Source organism: Myotis myotis, unplaced genomic scaffold, assembly GCF_014108235.1.
Source record: "Myotis myotis isolate mMyoMyo1 unplaced genomic scaffold, mMyoMyo1.p scaffold_m19_p_16, whole genome shotgun sequence".
Lineage (NCBI taxonomy): Eukaryota > Metazoa > Chordata > Mammalia > Chiroptera > Vespertilionidae > Myotis > Myotis myotis.
This window is the reverse complement of record NW_023416320.1, coordinates 47,457,538-47,480,888: the sequence shown is the minus strand read 5'-3', so window position 1 is coordinate 47,480,888 and position 23,351 is coordinate 47,457,538. Positions and strand designations below refer to the sequence as shown.

At 42.9% G+C, this 23,351-nt stretch overlaps 1 protein-coding gene across 2 annotated transcripts in view; it reads left to right on the top strand.

Annotated features, from left to right (window-relative positions):
* MRPS28 (mitochondrial ribosomal protein S28) overlaps positions 1–23,351 on the top strand; it is a 102,517-nt gene that overhangs the window by 4,304 nt on the left and 74,862 nt on the right. Inside the window, exons 2-3 of one of the 2 annotated variants that reach the window (XM_036338771.1) lie at positions 17,037–17,218; positions 19,102–19,204. In XM_036338771.1, the coding sequence (XP_036194664.1) occupies positions 17,037–17,218; positions 19,102–19,168 (249 nt within the window). In that variant the 3' untranslated portion in view covers positions 19,169–19,204. Of the gene's footprint in view, positions 1–17,036; positions 17,219–19,101; positions 19,205–23,351 lie in introns of those variants that run through there. The other variant, XM_036338770.1, reaches the window with a different exon arrangement.

Here is a 23,351-nt window from a genome sequence, read left to right as displayed (position 1 = left end):
CAGAGCAGCAATGCTGAGCAGTGGTCCTGCTGGCACTGACAAGTCAGCTCTCATTAAGATCTTTGAGTACGCTTATAACCATTGTTTTGAACTCTGTATCTAGGAGTTTGTTTGCTCCATTCATTTAGTTCTTTTTCTGGAAATTTCTCCTGTTCTTTTATTTGTGACCTGTTTCTTTGTCTCCACATTTTGATTTCTTCCCTGTGTTTGTTTCTATGTAGTAGGTAGAGCTGCTATGTTTCCTGGAATTGGTAGAGTGGGTTTGTGTAGTAGGTGTCCTGTAGGACCCAATGGTTCAGCCTTCCCAGTCACCTGAGCTGGGCACACTAGGTACACCACTGTGGGCTGTGTGCACAATCTTGTTGTAGTTGAACTTGATTGCTATTGGCATCACTGGGAGGATTTGACCTCCAGGACAATTGGTTGTGAGGACCAGCTGCGACTACAGCAGAAGAGCTGCTGTGCAGGAGACACCCCTATGGAGCAGGATTTGCTTTAGTGGGGCTTTGGTGCTCACTGAGTCTGTGCCTTGAATGTGTCATTGTGGATGTGTAGAGTTGTAATCTGGTATGGTCTGAAGCTGTCCACTGGGTGCAGTGGCTCTGGTGCCTCCTGGGAGATGCAGTCAGCCGCTGCCTGGGGCCACCCAGCAGGAGCTACAGAGCAGTCTGCAGATGGCTGCTCCTTGTGTTGGGCTTGGAAGTGTCCAGATGAGGCCAAGCTGTGAAGCAAGGCAGCTTGCTGCTAGTACTGGGCCTTGGGCCTCTTTCTGATAGGCACACTGACTCCAGCTGCTGCTTGTTTGCGAGATTTTAGGAAAGCCTGAAGCCTGAGCCAGGTCATATGGAAAAGCTGCTGTAAACAGCTTGGGTAGACAGCAAATTGGGTGGGTGGGGTCTCAAGGAATCATCAGGGTGGTGGGAACAGTATGATCCAGGTTGATGGAGCCTCAGATATGGAGCCTGCAAGTCAGCTCTGTGATGCGGAAGACCTCATTATAGGAACAATGAAACCTGGGAGCACCCCTGTCTGGGAGAAAGCAGCTTAAGTACTTGCCCTGATGCTGGACAATCCAGTTCCTCCCTGAATGCCCCAGGTTCCTTTCAAACTACTGCCTCAGTACTGGAGCCCAGAGGGATCAAGTCTGAGTAAGTCCATGTGCCGGCCCTTTAAGAGGAACTTCCTGGATCTCCAGCAGCCTCCCTGTCACTCACCCACAATCCTCACTGGATTTTACTGACCGAAGTTATGGGGACTTCTCTTCCCAGCACTGGAAATGGCTGAGGAATCTGGTCTGGGGCTGGGAACTCTTGCTCCTCACTGGAGGCCTCTGCAACTGAGCTATCCCTCCCCATTAAAAAACACCACATGTGGATGTTGGGCCAGCTGGTTCCATGCTTCCTTACCAGTCTCAGTGTGCTTTCTTCTTTACTTCTCCAATTGTAGGACTTCCATTCAGCCAAATTTCAGGCAGTTCTAAATGATTGTTGTTCTGTATTTTAGTTGTAATTTTGAAGTTGAGGGAGGCAGTGAGTGCTGCGTTTACTTACTTCGCCATCTTCCTGAATTCCTCCTGAATTTTTAAAATGGCAATTTCCAGAGATTTTATATATACACTAGTAGCCCGGTGCACGAAATTCGTGCACATTAAAAGGGAATTAATTGCCCTAACCCCATGGTTGGCAAACTGCGGCTCGTGAGCCACATGCTGCTCTTTGGCCCCTTGAGGGTGGCTCTTCCACAAAATACCACAAAATACCATGTGCAGGTGCGCACATACAGTGTTATTGAAACTTCGTGGCCCATGCGCAGAAGTCAGTATTTTGTGGAAGAGCCACACTCCAGGGGCCAAAGAGCCGCATGTGGCTCGCGAGCTGCAGTTTGCCGAGCCACAGTTTGCCAACCACTGCCCTATCTGGTTTGGCTCAGTGGATAGAGCATCGGCCTGTGGACTCAAGGGTCCCAGGTTCAATTCCGGTCAAGGGCAGGTACTTTGGTTGTGGGCACATCCCCAGTGGGGAGTATGCAGGAGGCAGCTGATCAGTGTTTCTCTCTCATTGATGTTTGTAACTCTCTATCCCTCTCCCTTCCTCTCTGTAAAAAATCAATAAAATGTATTTTTTTTTAAAAAAGGGAATTAATTAGCGGAGATATTTTAATATTGCTATTTTCCCTTTCTCTATAATAAGTGTGAAAGATGAAAGGAAATTAGTAAAATGTATATGAAAATAATATATAAATCCTATCTAATAAAAGAGAAACATGGTAATTGGCACACAACCACTACCCTTCCCATTGGCTAATCAGTGAGATATGCAAATTAACTGCCAGCCAGGCAGCTTGAAACTAACATGAGGCCTGCTTGCTTCAGTGACGGAGGAAACCAACGTTACCCTCTGCCGCTGCAGGCCTCTGAGCCTGCAGTTTAAGAAACATTGTAACAAATATAGAAGCTAAACAAAACCCCAGAAACCAGCTTTCAGCCGGCTGGGATCTCAGAGCTGGAGTTGATACAGAGTTTCGATAATAGAACTGAAACAAACCAGATACCCGCTTTCAGGAGCGGAGGCCTAAGAGCTGGAGCCTCAGAGCTAAAGCTGGCCCAGAATAAAAAAAGAAAAAGAAAAAAAGGAGCAGTTGGGAGCTTCAGTCCCAGCCTGAAATCGGCCCTCAGCCCCTCACCCAGACTGGCCAGGCATCCCAGTGGGGACCCCCACCCTGAAGGGTGTGTGACCAGCTGCAAACAGCCATCATCCCCTCATCCAGGCTGGCCAGGCACCCCAGTGGGGACCCCCACCCTGATCCAGGACACCCTTCAGGGCAAACCAGCCAGCCCCCACCCATGCACCAGGCCTCTATTCTATATAGTAAAAGGGTAATATGCCTCCCAGCGCCGGGATCAGCGGAGCTGAGAGGCCTCCCAGCACCGGGTTCAGCGTGACAGGGGGCAGCGCCCAAACCCCCTGATCGCCCTGTGGCTCTGTGTGTGACAGGGGGCGTGGCCACAACCTCCCTATCGGCCCTGCTCTGTTCATGACAGGTGAAGGCGCCCCAACCCCCTGATCGGCCCTGCTCTGTGCCTGATAGGGGGGAGCTCCCCAACCCCCTGATCACCCTGCGGCTCTGTGTGTGACAGGGTGCGGCACCCCAACCCCCTGATCGGCCCTGCTCTGTGGGTGATAGAGGGCGGCGCCCCAACCCCCTCACCCCACGGGCCCTGCTCTGTGTGTGACAGGGTAGAGCCATAACCTCCCCATTGGCCCTGCCCTGAGTGTGACAGTGGCGATGCCCCAACCCCCTAATCGGCCCTGCTCTGTGGGTGATAGAGGGTGGCGCCCCAACCCCCTGATCCGCCCTGCTCTGTGTGTGACAGGGGGCGGTGCGCCAGCTCCCCTATCGGCCCTACTCTGTGAGTGACGGGGGAGCTCCTCAACCCCCTGATGGGCCCTGTTCTGTGTGTGACAGGGGGCGCTCCCCAACCCCCTGATCGGCCCTGCTCTGTGCGTGACTGGGGGCAGCACCCCAATCCCCTGATTGGCCCTGCTCTGTGCGTTACAGGGGGTGGCGCCGCAACCTCCCCATCGACCCTGCCTTGAGTGTGACAGGGGGCGGTGCCCCAACCCCCCAATCGGCCCTACACTGAGCGTGACTGAGGATGGTATCGCAACCTCCCAATCCGCCCTGCTCTGTGCATGACAGGGGGCGGCGCCCCAACTCCCCAATTGGCCCTGCTCCGAGCCCAAACAGGGGCTGCACCTAGGGATTGGGCCTGCCCTCTGCCACCCGGGAGCAGGCCTAAGCCAGCAGGTCATTATCTCCCGAGGGGTCCCAGTCTGCGAGAGGGCACAGACCAGGCTGAGGTACGCCCCCCCCCCCCGAGTGCACAAATTTATGTGCACCGGACCTCTAGTTTATTAATAAATAAACAGTAACAAAAGGATATAACAACAACAGAGGCATGATATAAAAATGACAAAAACATGATATAAAAACAACAGTGATGCAAACAATGACTGATAAAATGATTAAACTTATTCTAATATCTCCCTGTACACCACATTAAAAGTGAAAATACTTTGAGTGCTTGACTAATTTCCCTTGTGATGAAGTATTTAGAACTTTAACTGTAACGTCACATGCTCTTCAAACTTGAGAGAAAGCAACATATAACTGACCATGTGCGAAAACGGGTTCAGGTCGGAATATTCCTACTCTGTCTAGAATTTGTCCTTCTGATTTATTAATAATCATCGCAAATGTTGGCATCATGGGAAACCGTCTTCGAATTAATTTAAATGGGAGGCCACTGTCAGACAGGGACAAATCAATTCTTGGAATCAGAACAACCTCTCCCTCTGCAGATCCTGTTAATACTTCACCTTCGATAATGTTAGATTGTAATCTTTTGATGATAAATCTGGTACCATTACAAAGACCCCACTTACTATTAAGATTTCTCAATAGCATGATGATTGCAACACGTTCAATTTTAATTTATGACACAGCATTCCCGAAGGAGTAATACTATTAAGAAATTCGATGGCAAAATTTTCCTTTTTTAGCATCATCTCTTGAATCAATGGAATCATCACTCAAATATGTGTGAAAATCTCTGAGTATATCCAAAATTTCTTCATTTAATTTTTGAACGTGCTCATTTTTTTGGACAAAGAATTTCATGTTTAGATATATTTTTAATATTATCTGTAGATATACTATTTCCAAAGGTAGCTGCAATAATAGATCCATTACACATCATTTCACGGGATTTCAATATCCATTTCTAAATGAAAACTGCTATCAAGTTTGCCATCTCCAAGTTTTACTAACTATTCACTATAAGCAGAATCATCTGATCTCATATTTGTTTTAAGAGACAATTTATTGAAACATCCCCAAACATTGCAGTATTTTAAACTTGTTTATACTATGGCCGATCCCATAGCATGCGGTACAATACTGAGACATTGTCGAAAATCCCCTCCGAGAAGGAGAACTTTCCCACCAAATACAACATTCAAATTCATAATTTCTCTTAGTAATCTGTCTATGGCGTTTATAGCATGACTGGATGCCATGATGCATTCATCAATAATGAGAAGTTGGGCCTTTTTAATAGTTTTAGCAACTTCACTGTTTATATCGAGTCTAGAAATTGAAGTTTCATTTAATGGAATTGGTCATTTATATTGGGAGTGAAAGGTTCTTCCATCGAGAAGTAAATTTGCAGCAATTCCTGTAGATGCTGTGGGTAAAAGAGTACCACCACAACCTCTAATATAATGTATTAAAACTTTATTGTGGGGAGCCGCTACAATGCTTGGACAGGGTCAAGCCTTGGACTGATGAGAGGGCACAGTTCTCTCATTGCCACATGCAAGTCCCAGCTTGGAGGGCAGGGCCCTCCCAGCACAATTATAGCCAACAGCTATAGTTGTAAGCTTGAACCTATGGTTCAAACACGTGGCCCCATGTACCTGAGTGATATGGGCTTGATAGAGTTCAGGTGCATGTAGTTGAGTAGGATTGAAACCCAGGAGAATGTTGTAAACATCTTGGTCACGCCCTTATTTTGCCTCATGGCATCTACTATAAAATAAAGACACGGCTGTGGGTGTGGTCGCTGTCTCTCAGAGAAGCAGCGTCCCACCGAGACCCAGATTTCATTCTCTTGTCTGTCTTTTCTAAGCCTTTCAGCCGTCCCCACTCAGGTTCACCCTTGGCCGTGCTGGCGCGGCACACTTTATGAAGATAGGCCTCCACACTCCGAGGGCGGGTTCCTGCCTCAAACCCTGGAATTTGGGTTTGAGGCAGGAACAGCTCCAGGAAACAGCTCGGGGGAGGGCGCAGCCGTGGCCAAGACAACCCCTGCAGGACTGACTTCCTTCCGCTTGGTCGTGGTTCTGGCGTGATGTTACACCCAGGGCTTTTATATAAGTAGACTAGAGGCCTGGTGCACGAAATTCATGTACTTGGGGGCTCTCTCAGCCCAGCCTCCATCTTCTCCCAGTCCGGGACTCCTCGGGGGATGTCTGCCTGTTGGCTAAGCTGGCAGTTGGACATCCCTCTCACAATCTGGGATCCCTTGTTGTTTACCGCTCTCCTGCAGCGGAGGTGGGAGAGGCTCCCGCCACCACTGCTGTGCTTGCCTGCCGTGAGCCCAGCTTCTGGCTGAATGGCGCTCCCCCTGTGGGAGTGCACTGACCACCAAGGAGCAGCTCCTGCGCTGAGCGTCTGCCCCCTGGTGGTCAGTGTGCATTATAGCAACCGGTTCTTGTTCCACCATAACAGTTGCTTAGGCTTTTATTATATAGACTAGAGGCCTGGTGCACAAAAATTTGTGCACTCAGGGCGGGGGTGTCCCTCAGCCCAGCCTGCGCCCATTCACAGTCCAGGACCCCTTGGGGGATGTCCACCTGTTGACTTAGGCCCACTCCCTAGGGGATCAGGCCTCAGCTTGCAGTCAGACATCCTTCTAGCAGCCAGGGAGCCCTTGGGGATGTCCGACTAAAGGCTTAGGCCCTCAAGGGATCAGGTCTAAACCGTTAGTTGGACATTCTTAGTGCTGCCACGGAGGTGGGAGAGGCTCCTGGCACCACCACTGCGCTGGCCAGCCATGAGCCAGCTTCTGGCTGAGTGGCACTCCCCATATGGAAGTGCACTGACCACCAGGGGACAGCTCCTGCATTGAGCATCTGCCCCCTTGTGGCCCGTGCACATCATAGCAACCGGTCATTCTCCTGTCCAGTCAATGTGGATATTAGCCTTTTATTATTATTATATAGGATGTCCCTATTTCCCCCCTTTTGCCCCCTCTACCCAGCTCTTGCCCCCCACTTCTCTCTGGCCATCACCATACTGTTGTCTGTGTACATGGGTTGTGCATATATTTTCTTTGGCTAATCCCTTCTTTAAATTCACTTCTTTAAATTTGTATTTTCAGATAAGTGCTTATAACTGCACTATTATATATTTTCTATTATGTCATTTAGAATTAAGATATTTTTTAATTGAACCCTTGTAAATTTTAGCGCAATTTAATAAATTATGCTAGAAGCAATTAGGAGATTTTTAATGTAATGCAGATACATTTCAATTAATATTTTATTAATTTTTAAATTTTTTAATATTTTAATTTGAAATAATCTCATACATCTAAAAAAACTATAAAATATTACAGCATATTATATGTACCCTTCACCCAGTTTCTTAGGTGTTAATAATTTAAACATAGCCATTATACAACTAACAGAATTTGTAATATATTTTTCTTATAATCTCTTTAATGTTACTTAATCCATTTACTTTGTTTTTGTTAATCTTCACCCAAGGATATTTTTCCATTGAATGTTAGAGAGAGTGAAGGGAAAGGGAGAGACACATTGATTGGTTGCCTCCTGCACATGCTTTGATAGGGACTGGGGATCAAGCCAGCAACTGAGGTACATGCCCTTGACTGGAATCGAACCTGGGACCCTTCAGTCCACGGGCTAATGCTCTATCCACTGAGCAAAACAGGCTGCAGCTTAATTCATTTACTTTTAATCTATGTGTGTCTTTATATTTAAAGTGGGTTTTGTTTTTGATTCACCCTCTTAATCTGTCCTTTAATTGGTGCATTTATGCCACTGACTTTCAGAGTGCTTACTGATAGAGTTACTACCGTATCAGGCAGCTTCAGGGTCTTCTGGGTCCCGCCCTGCCTTGCCTTTTTTCTTCTTTTTTTTCTAAGACATTTCAATTTATTTAAAAGAAGCCAATATACAGGATATAAAGGGTATGATATTTACAACAGTACAGTAAATAGGTTGTTTTCCCAGTAGGATCAGTAGTCTTTCAGTGAATATTAACCCCCCTTCCCCTTGATGCTCGACCCAGCTGGCAGACAAACAGCAACAGTGGGGTGGGATGGGACTGCAGGATAGAAAGTCTCCCTGAAGGGATTAAAAATCACATAGATGCTAAAATGTCCACGAAGGGGTCTTGGGGGTGAGGGGTGCCTCTGCCTCATTCCTTTGAGGGCGTGACAGCAGGAATGCTGAGGGATTTGCCCCAAACTAACATACGGCCCACCCTGAGCCTGTAAATCTTTCACCCATGGACTATTCCCTTCCTGAGAGAATCAGCCCTAATCCCTCAGCCAGTGCCTGGAGGAGCCGCCCAGGCCGTGGGCACAGCCAGGACTGGACATTTCATGGCATTTCCACTCCCACTCCAGCTGCCTAACAACTCTGCACTGCTCCCCTCGCCCACCTCCCCATCACCCCATCAGGACACTGTGCACAGGAGGGGACACTGGTTTTCCCATGCACATTGGGAACTGGCTGTTTCTGTTTTCTGGAGTAAAAAGGTTCCTGTGGGTCGGGTAAGGTCTCTGCTTGGCAAGAAGTTCTGAAACAGAGCCACTGACCACACCCACCTCCTCTGGGCATGGAGCAGCTCCGGCCCTCAGAGCTCATCTCTCCAGCAGAACTGAAGGGAAGACCGTGTATACCCTTCTGTCCCTCACCCTTCACGTGCCCAGAACCATCAGTGTCACACTTCCTAATTCCTATCACTGTATTTCATTAGTTCCATACTGTTTTACTAATCATGAATCTAAACAGATTGGTTCAAAAGGAGATCCTTCTATTTTTAAAGTAGCTGGGGCTTCTGGGGGCGGGCCTTGCCTTGCAGCCTGGACCTGCTGATTTGCGGTCCCCAGGGTGCAAGGCAAGACCGGCTGCTGGCAGCAGGCCTTGCCTTGCAGCGCCGACCCGCTGATGGGCGGTTCCCAGGCCCCAAGGCAAGACTGGCTGCTGAGTCTTCTGGGGGCGGTCCCCACTGGGGTGCCTGGCCAGCCTGGATGAGGGGCTGATGGCTGTTTTTAGGCTGTCTGCACCCCCTTTAGGGTGGGGGTCCCCACTGGGGTGCTTGGCCAGTCTGGATGAGGGGCTGAGGGCCGTTTTCAGGCTGGCGGGTGACTGAAGCTCCCAACCTCTCCTTTTTTTCTTTTTTCTTTTTTTTATTCTGGGATTTATTTACCTTCTATGGCTGTCACTGGAGCTGAGAGTTGGCTTTAGCTCTGAGGCCGGCTCCAGCTTGAGGTCTCGGCTGCTGAAAGCAGGTATCTGGGCTTTGTTTAGCTTCTATAATTGAAACTCTGTTGCCATCGCTGGCGCTCTAAGCTCTGAGCCTGCTGACGGCTGAAAGCAGCTATCTGGGCTTTGTTTAGCTTCTATAATTGCAACATTGTTGCATCCGGAGCTCAGAGCTGGGCTGCTGCAGGCCGGAAATGTTGGCTTCCTCTGTCACTGGAGCTTCAGCTGCCTGGCTGCTGGCCGCCATCTTGGTTGGCAGTTAATTTGCATATCCTGCTGATTAGCCAATGGGAAGCATTTGGGGGTATGGTCAATTTGCATCTTTCTCTTTTATTAGTGTAGACTAGAGGCCTGATGCACGAAATTCATGCAAAGGGCTCGGCCCTCCCAGTCCTGGCTTCATCCGGAAGGTCGTCTGGAAGGATGTCTGACTAATTAGCATATTATGCTTTTATTATTATCGATAAGCTCATTAAGTATAAGTGTAATTATCCTTAAAAACACACAAATTGGCTGGTACAGTTTTGAAGTACATTATTACTGTTTCAGAGTCTAAACTCTGGATTCATAAAGTGTTGGTTTAAATTATGGTCCTATTATTCACTAGCTGTGTTTCCTTGGAAAACTACTTAATATATGTGTATCATTCCCTTTTTTAAAAATACATTTTTAATTGATTTCAGAGAGGAAGGGAGAGAGATAGATAGAAACATCAATGATAGAGTCATTGATCGGCTGCCTCCTGAATGCCCCCCACAGGGGATCAAGCCTGCAACTCAGGCATGTGCCCTTGAGTGGAATCAAACCTGGGACCCTTCAGTCTGCAGGCCAATGCTCTATCCACTGAGCCAAATCAGTTAGGGCTCATTCTCTTTTTTATAAAAGAAAAACCTATGTCATGGGATTATTGAGATTAAATGAATTCATTATGTAAACACAGCACAAGTGCCTGAGACTTAGTAAGCAGTATATTTCAGTTGTTACTGAAAATTGCTATTTTTACTTAAGTATGTATAACTTCAAATACTTTTCCTTCTCATTACATATGTGTTGAGTGTATATACCTCTTTGAAAAAAATATTTGCTTGGTATTTCATGGCATAATTTATTTAACCAGGCTTTCATTAATGAGCTTCTAGGTGTTTTTCTGTTTTATTTCTCCCTTAATACAGACAATGCTACAGTGAACATTTACATTTTTGCATATTTATGGAATATATGCTGGGCCAAAGTATACACACAATTTGCATTTTGATAGAGCCTGTTTGTGCTACATTCCCGCTTACAGTGTGTGACAGTGCCTGTTGCCTCACCCCCTATCCATGTGGGGTATTTTAAGTGGACTTTTTGATATCAATTTGAAATTTTTATCAAAATAATGGCATGTTTTTTACTTAATAAATTTTAAAAATGTTTTTATTTCAGAGAGAGGAAGGGCAAGGGAGAGAGAGAGATAGAAACATCAATGATGAGAGAGAAACATTGATTGGCTACCTCCTGCCTACCCCTCACTGGGGATTGAGCCCGTAATCCAGTCATGTGCCCTGACAAGGACTCGTACCTTGACCTCCTGGTTCATGGGTTGATGCTCAACCACTGAGCCATACTGGCTGGGCAAATGGTATCAGTTGAACTCATAAAATACAACTATATCAACAGACTACTACATGTATGTTATATATATATTAGGGCTCTATGTACTAGTAAGATTAAGATTCCGTTTGTAACATGGCTTCTGCTTAAAAATTTTTTTTGGAAGATAAACAGTTTGCTTTTCTTTACACAAATCTGTATTTCTTTACCTTTTCTCTTTCCCCTGGAATTAGTGTCCCTGCCTGCAGATTCCATTGGAAACACTGCCTCTTCAATTAGGCCTTTGTCATCTCCCCAACCAGATGAAACTCCTTTTGAATGTCCAGGGCATTGTTTTATACTATCTTTATGGTACACACAACTCTTTTTTTTTTTTTTTAATATATTTTATTGATTTCTTACAGAGAGGAAGGGAGAGAGATAGAGAGTCAGAAACATCGATGAGAGAGAAACATCGATCAGCCGCTTCCTGCACACCTCCCACTGGGGATGTGCCCGCAACCCAGGTACATGCCCTTGACCGGAATCGAACCCGGGACCCTTCAGTCCGCAGGCCGACGCTCTATCCACTGAGCCAAACCGGTTTCGGCCACAACTCTTAAGTTATATTGAAGTCATTGTGAATTTGTTTTATCCTCTTTTCTGTATTACATTAGGGGTAATTTTTATTCACCCTTTTAAAAAAAATTAAAAAAAAATTTCAATCCTCACTCGAGGAGTAAGGATTTTTTTTTTCCCATTTATTTTTTTTAGCGAGCGGAAGAGAGAGGGGGAGAGAGAGAGAAACATCTGTGTGAGAGAGACACATCCTGCACTCAGCTTGCTTCCTGAACTCACCCTGATCAGGGCGGGGTATTGAAATTGCAACCCAGGTACATGCCCTGGTGAGCAGGCCCATGCTCCAACCACTGGGCCACTCTGGCCAGGACTCATTCATTATTCACCCTTTTCATTCCTTGCATAATGCCTTACACATAAGTAGGGATTGAATATATATTTGTTGATTTGAATTGGAATTAAATTTATATGGTTCAGTGGTTGAAATTGTACCCATTGATTTAATTCTTATCCTAAAAGTGCAGACTTATGTGTCTGTATGTACACCTCAGAAATAAGTGATATTCAGCCCAGCTGGCATGGCTCAGTGGTTGAGTGTCGACCTATGAACCAGGAGGTCAGGGTTCAATCCCAGTCAGGGCACATGCCTGGATTACGGGCTCGGTCACATGGCAGCCAACCAATGATTCTCATCCTTGATGTTTCTCTTTCTCTCTCTCCCTCTCTGAAATCAATTTTTTTTTTTTAAAAAAAGGGTTATTCAGTAAGAGCCAAGCAAGTTATCCTTAAAAGGAACTTTCCCCTGCAGGTAGGAATTTAATCATGAATTCCTTATCCTCAAATTTCTGTGGATTTCAAGTTTAAATGACATGAAATGCCTTCGTTTTGTGTGGAGGTTTATAGGTGCCCTTTTCCCATTTACCCACTTCTCTTTCCCTTGCCTCATTACCTTTAAGATTGGTTTATGCATCTGTCTCTTCAAATTGTTGTTTTCAGGGTAGGGACCAAGTTCTTTTCATTTTTGTGACCTAGTAATATATATATATATATATATATATATATATATATATATATATATATATACATACACATATATATACATATATATCTTTATGTGTGTGTGTGTGTGTGTGTGTGTGTGTGTGTGTATACTTTTAAAAAAAAATCCTCACCCGAGGATATTCACCCTTTAAAAAAAGAAGAAAAAGAATTTCAATCCTCACCCGAGGAGTAAGGATGTTTTTTTCCATTATTTTTAGGGATAGTGGAAGAGAGGGGGAAAGACAGAGAAAAATATCTGTGTGAGAGAAATACATCGATTGGTTGCCTTCTGCAGGCTCCCTTACCAGGGCCCGGACTGAGGAGGAGGAGGAACCTGCAACCAAGGTACATGCCCTTGACCTGAATCAAACCCGGTCCCTTTTGGTCCACAGGCTGACTATCTACTGAGCCAAATCAGCTAGGGCTATTTTTTAAGTCCGACACCTTTTTCTTATTTCTTTTATTAAAAAAAATTTTTTTAAAACCTTTACCCCTCTTGTTGGTAGAGATTTATAGAACCTGTTCAGCCAGTTGGGAATGCAACACCCATTTTCTAGCCACAAGGTGGCAGTAGTTGAGCAGAGAATTGGTTTTATGCTTTATGAGTATTACTGTTTTTTACTCTTTAGCACATTGAAAAAATGGTTTGCAAGAGTTTTTAAGACCACACAATAGAACATTTTATTATTTTAAGATGGAGAATAACATTTTACTATTTTAGCTTATTTATGTGGAATACTGATGTTACAAGACAGTTTATAGTTTCATTTTAGTGATAGATTTTATGCAAATATTTTTTAAATGTTACTTTTTACTTTTTTTTTCTTTATTTTGGAAATTGATTTCAGAGGAAGGGAAGGGAGAAAGAGATAGAAACATCAATGACGAGGGAGAATCTTTGATTGACTGTCTCCTGCACACTCCACACTGGGGATCGAGCCCGCAACCTGGGCATGTGGCCTGACTTGGAATCGAACTGTGACCTCCTGGTTCATAGGTCGATGCTCAGTCATTGAGCCATTTCGGCTGGGCTACTTTTCACTTTTTCATGAACATTTTTATTGGCATTTTTTATTTCAAAATGCTGGGTTATCTCAGACCACAGAATATTTAAATCAGGATATATATATATCTAATTTACTGGGAAAGTCCAAAATATAGCTTATTTAAAGGATTTGTTTCTATATAAGAGGGGAAATGCTCATATTTTTAACATGTTTTAAGTCTGTTAAATCCATGTAGTAGCAATATCATATTAATTTCATTTAATCTTGTTTTCTCACCAGTTTTATATTGACAACTTTAAAAATTATACCAATTTTTAAAAACTAATATGTAAAGGAATGTTGAAAAATATTTGTGTGTAACATTAGTGCTCCTTGTTTTACATTAGCGAATTCTAGGAGCATTATTTCTGAGTTTGTAATAAAAATCTTCTGAAATCTTTAGTTTCAAAGTGGAATCTAACATTTTCAAAGCATGTTTAGAAGAAATGACAAGTTAATATAAAAATAATGAAAGAGTGTGTTGAAGTAGATATGAATCTCTAGTAAGACATGAAAAGTAAGTTTTTGTCAACTTATATTGACAGAATATATGGACAGCTTAGATTGTCTATACGGCAGTTGGACATCCCTCTCGCAAATAAGTTGTCATATTAAGTTTTTGTCAACTTAATATGACAAAATATATTGACATATTCAGGAAGATGGCGAAGTAAGTAAACACAGCACTCGCTGCCTCCCTCAACATCAAAATTACAACTAAAAGACGGAAAGGAAGTTTTTGTCAACCGCAATAAAATGTTTATAAATAATACTATACATTTTCTAAAAGAAAAAATGAATATATTCTGCATGTATTTGTTTTGTGGGTGATCATATGAAATATTTCTAAGCAGTCAGACTCTTTTATTTTTACTATCTTTATATCTTTCTTGAGTCTCCTTTTTACTCGAAAATCTTGCTCCCTTTTAATGTGTGTAGGTTTTGTTTTATTTTGATTTTTCTTTTAAATGTCATATTAAATTTTTCTTTTACTTAACATTAAATTTTGTAACATGATTACAACTCTTGGGTTTGTTTTGATTAGCATTAAATAATGGGAAATAAAGGAAACTCACATTTGAATGGAGCCTGGTTTGTAGGGATTTGGGAATAAAATTCAACAGTGTTGATGTAGTTTAAAGCTGTGGGTACTCTGTGTTGGCAGTTGGCAGAGGATGCATGAATGGTAGATGCCCCATCTAGGAGTAGGCTGCTCAACAAGTCCCTTGGCCTAGTTGAGACATTGGGTTCTCCCATAGGAAGTAAGTGCAAAAACTGAGGCAGAGAATATTGATACCAGAGAAATGTAAACTTATATTCATATAAAAACCTGCACACAAATGTTCATAGCAGCTTTACTTGTAATAGCCCAACTGGAAATAGCCCAGCTATCTTTCAGCTGATCAGTGATTAGATAAACTGGTCCATCTGTGCCATGGAATACTGCTTAGCGATACAAAGGAACAAGCAGTTGATTCACACATCAGCTTGAATGAATCTCAAGGGAATCATGCTGCCTGAAAAAAGCCAGTCCCAAAGGGTTACAGACCCTGTGATTCCATTTGAGTGACATTCTTGAAATGACAAAATTATAGAGATGGGGAACAGATTAGTAGTTACTGAAATTTAGGGATGGGGTGGGCAGAAAGGAGATGGAGGGCAAAATGTAGCGCTAGAACTGTCCTGTAGCTGGACTGTGGTGGCAAATACATGCGCCTTCCCATGTGATAAAATTGTATAAAATCCGAATACTATGGGTGTAATATTATAGTGTGTCTTACAAGATGTTACCATTGGGAGAACTGGGACAAAGGTGCGGGGCTCTCCATGTATTACTTCTTACCATTGCATGTGTATTTACAATGGTCTCAAAATAGGAAGTTTAATTTAAAAAATCATTTCACTAGTCTGTCAGGCCCAGCACTGGAAAGACCCGTGAATTCCATAAGCACAACCCCATTGTCCCACATCGTCGCCTGTAAAATGATTTCTTTGGTTAGAAGCAGGGCTGTGTGGCATGTCATGACAATGACTGTGAAATTCTCTTAGTTGATGGATGGTGGTTTTGATAGAAGCTTTGTGGGCAGGGAAGGCAAATCCGTATTCAGAGTGTCCATTCCAGTGATAATCTATTCATTGAGAGTGGTCCTGCGTGACCACCCTGCCACCAGGTGGCCAGCTGATCCCAGGGAGAGCTGCTGTATCGGAAGCTTAGTGCTGGTCTCTGCTCTTGGCGGTTGGTCATTAGCAGTGTTGGGTGAGTATAAGGCAGTGTTTCTGAATCCATTCATAACTTCCATCCCACAAAAATTCAGGGTCCTGCAGCCTTGGCGAAATTTCTAGTTGTCTGATGGTCTGGGACATGTTGAGATACCCCTCCGGCCCCTACAACAGGAGCACATCCCTGCTGCCATGGCCACTGTGTTCTTGAACCCATTTGTGAGGGGAAAGAGCTTGACTGATGTCCCCAGGACTGGTTATCTTGTCCTCTGATTAATCAGCTTCCTCCCCGCTGAAGAAATCACTCCCATGCGACTCATTCGTTTTTTCACTCTGTGTCCAATCAGAGAGATCTATGGTAGCTAATGTCTTTCCCAGGCCACTTGTCACCTGTTCTCCAGTTATGTCACTTCTAAGTCCCTGACCACCCAGCAAAATCATGAGTCACTTCACACAAACCAACATAGAGTCATACCTTGGCCCTGTCTTTGTCCAGGCCAGTGATCCTTCAGGTGAACGGCTCAGTGTTCTGCCCACGGGGAGGCTGTGCCTTCACCACTGTCCTTCAGGCACCTGAGAGTCACCTGGAGGGGCTTGTCTTCGGAGCCTCCATTCTGCGTCAGCACGAGGCACAGATACGTCCAACCCCCACGTGTGGGTTGTAAAGGCCGAGCAGTGGAATAGCCTGCCTGGTGGCCTGGACCTGTTGCAGGGTCTTCTCTTGTTCTGGGGCCCAGTCAGAATTGGCAGCTTTTTGGGTCACTTGGTGTAAAGGTTGGGTGGCAGGTTCAAATAAGGTGTCTGTTGCCTCCAAAATTTGGGCCCTGGTGAGCATAGGTTTGGAAAAAATGTAAGTTTTAAAAAAGCAATCAGCCTGCAGTATTCGTTCACTCATCCCTCAGTAACTTCAGTAGGTAAAACAACTTCTAGAAAGTGAGCAGCACAAAACAGTTAAAGAAGCTATTTTCCTTTGAATAAAGTTATAACAAGGTCAAGCCATTAAAAATACTGTATTATGAACTTATGGTCAGCTTGCTAATTAAAGGACCCTTAATCATTTTTATCTTAATGTGTGAAAATTGTATTAAAAGAACAGTCACTCTCCCTGAACCTGACTTGGAAGGCATGTTTTTGCAGGTGGTCAGTACTAGCAATAAGTCCAGCACCTCCTGGGATGCCCTCCTCACAGGCTCAGACTCCCCTCCTCCCCAGGCAGGAGGCTTTGTCTCAGGCCACTCTGAACCCTGCTCACAGTCCTGGTTCCACTCCAGCCACCCGGCCACGCTGGCTCCTCTTCACGAAGTAAAGGGAGAAAATGAAGTTGAAGAGTATACCTGGCTTTTTAAAGCAAAATCCTATGTATATCTCTTTTACGATTGCTCCAAAATGTAAATATACAGCAAACTGACTTCTAAATCCCCAGTAAGATTTTATTATCCCCACCATATTATATCTTTATATTGACTATATGCACATAAATACCTCTTTTTATGTTTAGGGCTCTCTGAAAGGTGCGGAATCCTTCGCGTCGATGCTGAGACATTCTCCTCTCACTCAGATGGGACCTGCCAAGGATAAGATCGTCATTGGGCGAATCTTTCATATTGTGGAAAAGGATCTTTACATAGATTTTGGCGGCAAGTTTCATTGTGTGTGTACAAGACCAGAAGTGGATGGAGAGTAAGTACAGTCATTTCCAAGTGCTTTAATAGTGTCTCCATAAAGTTGAGATACTTCAAAAGTATATATTATTGGACTTTAGTTGGTGGTTTTAAAAAAGATAGAAAATACACTATTTTTCTCTTCATAATGCCAGTTCATCAAGTTGGGGCCAGATCCATGTCTTCTCAAAGCAGTGAGAATAGTTTTGGGGAAGAGTTGACTGTTCATCCTTTGTTTTCCCAAATGATAAACAACAGTCACGGCGTAAGCCCTGTTGCTCTCTGGTTCCACAGTCTAGTTCTTTCTGGCAGTGTGCTCAGGGGTGGCTACTGCAGCCGGACTGTACCTGCCTGGCTCCTGCTTCCTTCCCCCTCCCTCTGTGACACATGCTCTGATGCTGGGAGCACAACTATAGCTCTGTGTCTGCGGACAGCTTTTCTGAGAAAAACTTTCTAACTTAGCCAATTCTTTATTGTCCAGCTTCCAATTTATCCGGGAAAGGAGGGTTATACTCTTCACAAAATAGTTATCCAGTCTCTTGATTTCTACACGTAGAGATACTTCGGTTCTTTTGAAACCCTTCTCTGGGTCTCTTACAGCTGCCTGTCAGTTAGCTTTGAAAGTATCCTGATCTTACTGTCTACAATATTTTATTTTATTTTTATTTTTATTTCAGAGAGGAAGGGAGAGGGAGAGACAGAAACATCAATGATGAGAGAGAATCATTGATTGGCTGCTTCCTGCATGCCCCTACTGGGGATCGAGCCCGCAACCTGGGTATATACCCTGACCAGGAATCGGACACGGATCTCCTGGTTCATAGGTCGACACTCAACCATTGGGTCACACCAGCCGGGCTACAATATTTTAAAGTACTGTTTCAGTTATGTTGCCTTTCCACTTGAATCCACACCAAAATTTGAGGGTGGGAGATATTTTATTCAAATCTTACCTGTAGCCTTTATCATTGGTGGAAAGATGACAACCCCAAATGGGAAGGCGATGAGACCCAGCGGGTCTCTGGTCTCCCGGTTGCATGCCAGCAGATTTAGAGGACATGACTGGATGCAGCAGCTGGACATATGTTTGCTCTCTGCCTTCATGTCAGGCCACTGACTGCACATATTCTGGCAGATTCCTGCTCTGATACGTTTATTTAAGTGACTTAAAAATAAGATGTAATTATTTATCTAATTTGTTTATTATTCATCAGCCTGATCTTTTTTATCCCTTTTGAGAACCATTTTTCTCTTTATTTAGAGTTGTGTGTAGTTGAATCTGTTCTACTATAGGATAATTTAAATATTAGAGAGTAATTAGATACATGAAAACTCAAATTTAATAAAATACCCAGCTTAGCAAAATGGTTTACTTTTTTTGTATTATTGCTTTCAATAAGACCAGTGGCCTTTCAAACTTAGAGTAATGGATAAGATCAGAAATCATTTGGGTTAACTGAGTATCTTAGTGAGGCACAAGCCTTTTAATAAGTTCTATAACTTTTTAAATTTTACATTAGTTTTTGATTATGGCTTAAAGAAACGGTTTCGGCCTTTGTCCCAGGAAGCGCTAGAGTTGTGCAGAAAGGCTGCCACGATGGCTGTGGGGCGGAGCAGCTCTGCATTCAGTGTTTAAAGTGGGGAGTGGTGGTGGTATTTCTACTACAAAAAAGTAAAATGTTTGAGAAACATTTTTAAAGGAAAAATTAGTTCTAGAAATACACTGCATTAATAGTAACATTCAGAATATAAACTAGTATTTAAGCATGTTCAGTAGTGTGATCTAGTTAGAGTGAAATTCTAATTGCAAAATAGAAATATTATAAGTAAATTTCGAGATTTTAGAGGTGTGGATGGGGCCTCAAAAGTTATATCTCTTACATTGTTTTTCTTTCATATCAGCTTCTGTCTTGAAATCAGAAATTATATTGTAACAAATCAGAAGGACTCTGGCACTAACTTCTGGTAATTAATTGAAGTAACTGACTTGCTGAATTAATGAACATTCTCTTCTCTTCTGTAAAACGCACTTCAGATTCCAGTGCTACATGGACAATTAGAAAGTAGATGTCCTCTACTAACCTGGGCACTTTTGCTTCTTCCAGTTGAGGTATATGTTTAGCAAAAGCTAGTTGTGTTTGTTCCAAAACCTGTTTATATTCTTGTTAAATAATATATTTGGTTATTGCCTAAACTAATAAAACATGAGCACAGAAATGGTTTTTGTTCTTATGAAATATAATTTTGGAAAGACTCCTCATAAAGGAGAGGTTTTGTTTTTAAACAAAATTGTTATTGAATTTGAACGAGTAAACCATAAAGATTGGAGAGGTCAGATCATAAAAAGTCTGGAAGGAATTGCTTTCCAAATGTCCTTCTGTCCCTGTTTTACGCTGAAATGGCTGCCTCTGACCATTGCAGACACTGCAGTAGGGGATTGTTTGTGCCAGGAGAGCAGCACCGGGCCCCAGGTAGTGAGCCTCTACATGTGCGTTAATCGCTAAGTTAATGTCTTTGCAGTATATGTGTATACTTTTTTTTTTGTTTTTTTTGTTTTTTTAATATATTTTATTGATTTTTCACAGAGAGGAAGGGAGAGAGAGAGAGAGTTAGAAACATCGATGAGAGAGAAACATCGATCAGCTGCCTCCTGCACATCTCCCACTGGGGATGTGCCCGCAACTCAGGTACATGCCCTTGACCGGAATCGAACCTGGGACCTTTCAGTCCGCAGGCCGACGCTCTATCCACTGAGCCAAACCGGTTTCGGCAGCAGTATATGTGTATACTTTTTTATGAGTCCTCACTTCAGTCTACTTTTCCATGAGCCAATCCTATGAGTCAGAGAGCTTCTGCTACTTAAAAATATAAAACACGCTGCCCTTTTCTTTAGACAGTTTTCCTGTGTCAATAATACAGCACACAATTCCCAACTTGTCCTAGTGTGGTTAAGATCCCTTTCCATCTCCCATGTGATAATCATGATAGCGGGGTTTTTTAAAGCCTACATTGGACTTTATGTATGTCATCTGATTTATTCCTCCTTAAGAAGCATAGAAAGTGGGAGCTATTTCCCCATTTCCCAAATGAAGAAAATGAGTCTCTGAGCGTGAAGCATTCCAGTCGGACAACTGCTTATCGCCAAGGCAGGGCTCAGACCTAGAGCTGTGGGTGACCAGTGCTGGGAATGTTCTCTTCACTCTCAAGTGCTGCTCTCTAAACCCTACAATATAGAGCTCTTAATATCTCATAAACACCTCCCATAACAGTCTCACATAGGAACCCATTTTATACCAGGGACCCTGAAGGCATGTGGTAATGAAGCTCAAAGGAGGTCTGTTAAAGAACGGTAGGTCGCCTGTTACAGTGTCCTTAGCTATGGTGTCCATGGTTATGGTACACCGGGGCCCTCGGTGTGGTGTCCATAGTGTGCTTGGATAGTGTTACCAGCAATTAGCTGATGAACAGTGGGTCCAGGTTTTGTTTCAGAATGAATGCTTTATCATAATTATAGTGATACCTGTGGTTACAAGAACTTAATGTCTGGCAATTATTAGTAGCTTAGAGTCAGTATCCCTGTAGTTACTCGGGAATGATAAGTTTATTCTATAAAGAGTAGAAAGTTGACTTTTTATAAATGTAATACTTAATTTTTAATTAGATTGATTCTTTTTATAAAATGTCATCTACTTTCTTTGAACATTGTTAGACCTAAAGTAGTTTAATCTGCGTTTTTTGGTCTTTGTTTTTGATGACCAAGGTCAAAGTAATAAACATTAATTTCTGTGTTGTATCGTAATTCAAATATGTAGAATTATTGCTCCTTAACCACGTAACCCCCAGTTCTGTAGTTTTTGTGTTTCACCTATGGGTGTCATCTTTCTTTTTCTGTTACTGCTCCTGTGTTTACATTTTTAGCTTAGATCTCTTAATTTCTTCTAATATTCTGATGCCTGGGAAACTGATTACCAAATTTGTTATGCTGAAAAAAATAAGAACAACTAGTGCTTGAGTAAGAACCTTGCAGCCTCTTCTGTAGGTAAGTGTGTGTACTTGGACTTTAAGGTGCATTTTGATAGCTCTGGCAGTCCTTGGCTTAACTCTTCATGGGTTCTGTGGGGACTTGATGCCACCAGATAACTGACTTCCTGAAGAGTGAGGTGTGACCAGGTTGCGGTCCTGCCTGTGATGACGGCTGTTCACTGAGCTCTCAATAGGGTATGTCACATATCAGAACAGTGTGTGCTGAACTAGTCAGGTGCTGAGTGTCTTGGACATGAGCAGATATTGTGGTTGAGACCTTAACACCTCCGGCAGGACCAGTAGTGAAAATAACATGGGTTATTGGATTGCAAGTAGTATTTGAAGTGGTACCAATTCCTACAGTGAATTTTTAAGTAAATCAGTAAATTTCTTAAGTTAAAAATATTGCTTTATGGCGTTGATTAGTTTGGTTGGCTTGGCATATACCTATAATACATTTTATGAGTCTCAAGAATTAAGCTGTTTACTTTATTTTTAAATAAAGTGGGTCATGTACAGTTTTTCATGGAGTCAGCAAATATTTAATGAGCCACCTGTGTGTCTAATGCTAGCGGTGTACAGATTAAAGGCAACCCTTGCTCTCAGTGGGCGATGGTTCAGTTGTGGGGATAGAGTGGACATATATAACAGGTTTCCTGGCTTCTGTGGGGATTTGGAGAAGAGGGGATCACTGAACCTGTCAGCTTGTGCCAGCAGGTTTCCCAGAGGAACTAACATGGAATTGAGTTGTAAAGGGTGGGTGATGGTAGGAGATAGAAGTGGGGGCAGTGGAAGGGAGCCGCACTTGCAGAATTCTTAGCGAGAGAGCCTGGCTCTGCTGGGAACTCAGGTGGCTTCCTTAGCTTAATTACATGATGAGAATTACATGAATTACGTCTGAGCATCAAGAGAGGAGTTTTTCATTAGCAGTTTAGGGGACAGAAAGACCAGGTTTAGGTGACTGAGTAATTGTGGGTCGTGAGGTGGAAGAAATGATGTTTGGTTTCAGACCTAAATGACTACGTGGATAGTAAATTGGGTTTTATTGGTTGGGTAGGTGGAGGAGGGGGTGTATTATATTGATATTTTTGCCAGCTTCAAAAATTAAAATTAAAATGCCAGATTTAGATCAGTTTCTCTCATTCCCACTCATGGGCATAATACTTTTGATTACTGTCAGTTAGGAACATTCCTCTTTTTACTGAAATATAAAATCCTTGTGGTTAAATCATGCTTATCTTTTGGCTAAAGAGCCAAATTCTCTAAATCTTTTCATTAAGTTGTATTTTAATTTTGATTTTTCATGAATGGTATACATTTCTGTAAAATCCTGAAATCCAGTTTTATTTTTTAAATATATTTTTGTTGATTTCAGAGAGGGGGAGGTAGAAACAGCAATGAGAGAGAATCATTGATTGCCTCCTGCATGGCCCCTACTGAGGATCGAGCCCACAATCCATGCATGTGCCCTGGCCGGGAATTAAACCCTGATTTCTGAGGTTCAGAGGTCAACGCTCAACCACCGAGCCATGCCAGCTGGGCTGAAGTCCAGTTTTATAAGTGAAGTCCATTTATTTTTTAATGTGTTCATGAAGATTACATCTCTTAAAGCATTGTTTCTACGCTGGCATCTCTGTCACAACACACATGATTGACAGCTCAGAAATCGCAGTTTCAAAACAAGCATGATTGGCAGTTCTAAGGTAACTAGCACATGCACTGAATATTATTTGTACTTTTGTTTGACAACAAGGTGGAATAAACAAGATGATTTCCCAGTCTTTGTTTCTATTTCAGGTTGTGTGATGTATCAGATCAAATGAGGAGTGAATGGATGGATGTTGAATGTTTCAAAAACTAAAGTTTTCAAGGTGTATTTGTGGGGGAATAGAGAAAATAAGAATTTGAATGAAGCGATTCTTTTTATTCCAGCGGATGTTGTACACAATTAAAATATGTGTTTGTTTTTCAATAAATTGATGATTGAAAATCATTATATTAGATTTTTATAAAAGATCTCTGGTTATCTAATCTAATAAAAGAGAAACATGCAAATTGACCATACCTTCACTACACCTCAAGCCACGCCCACCTGCCAATCAGAGCAACTATATGCAAATTAACCCAAC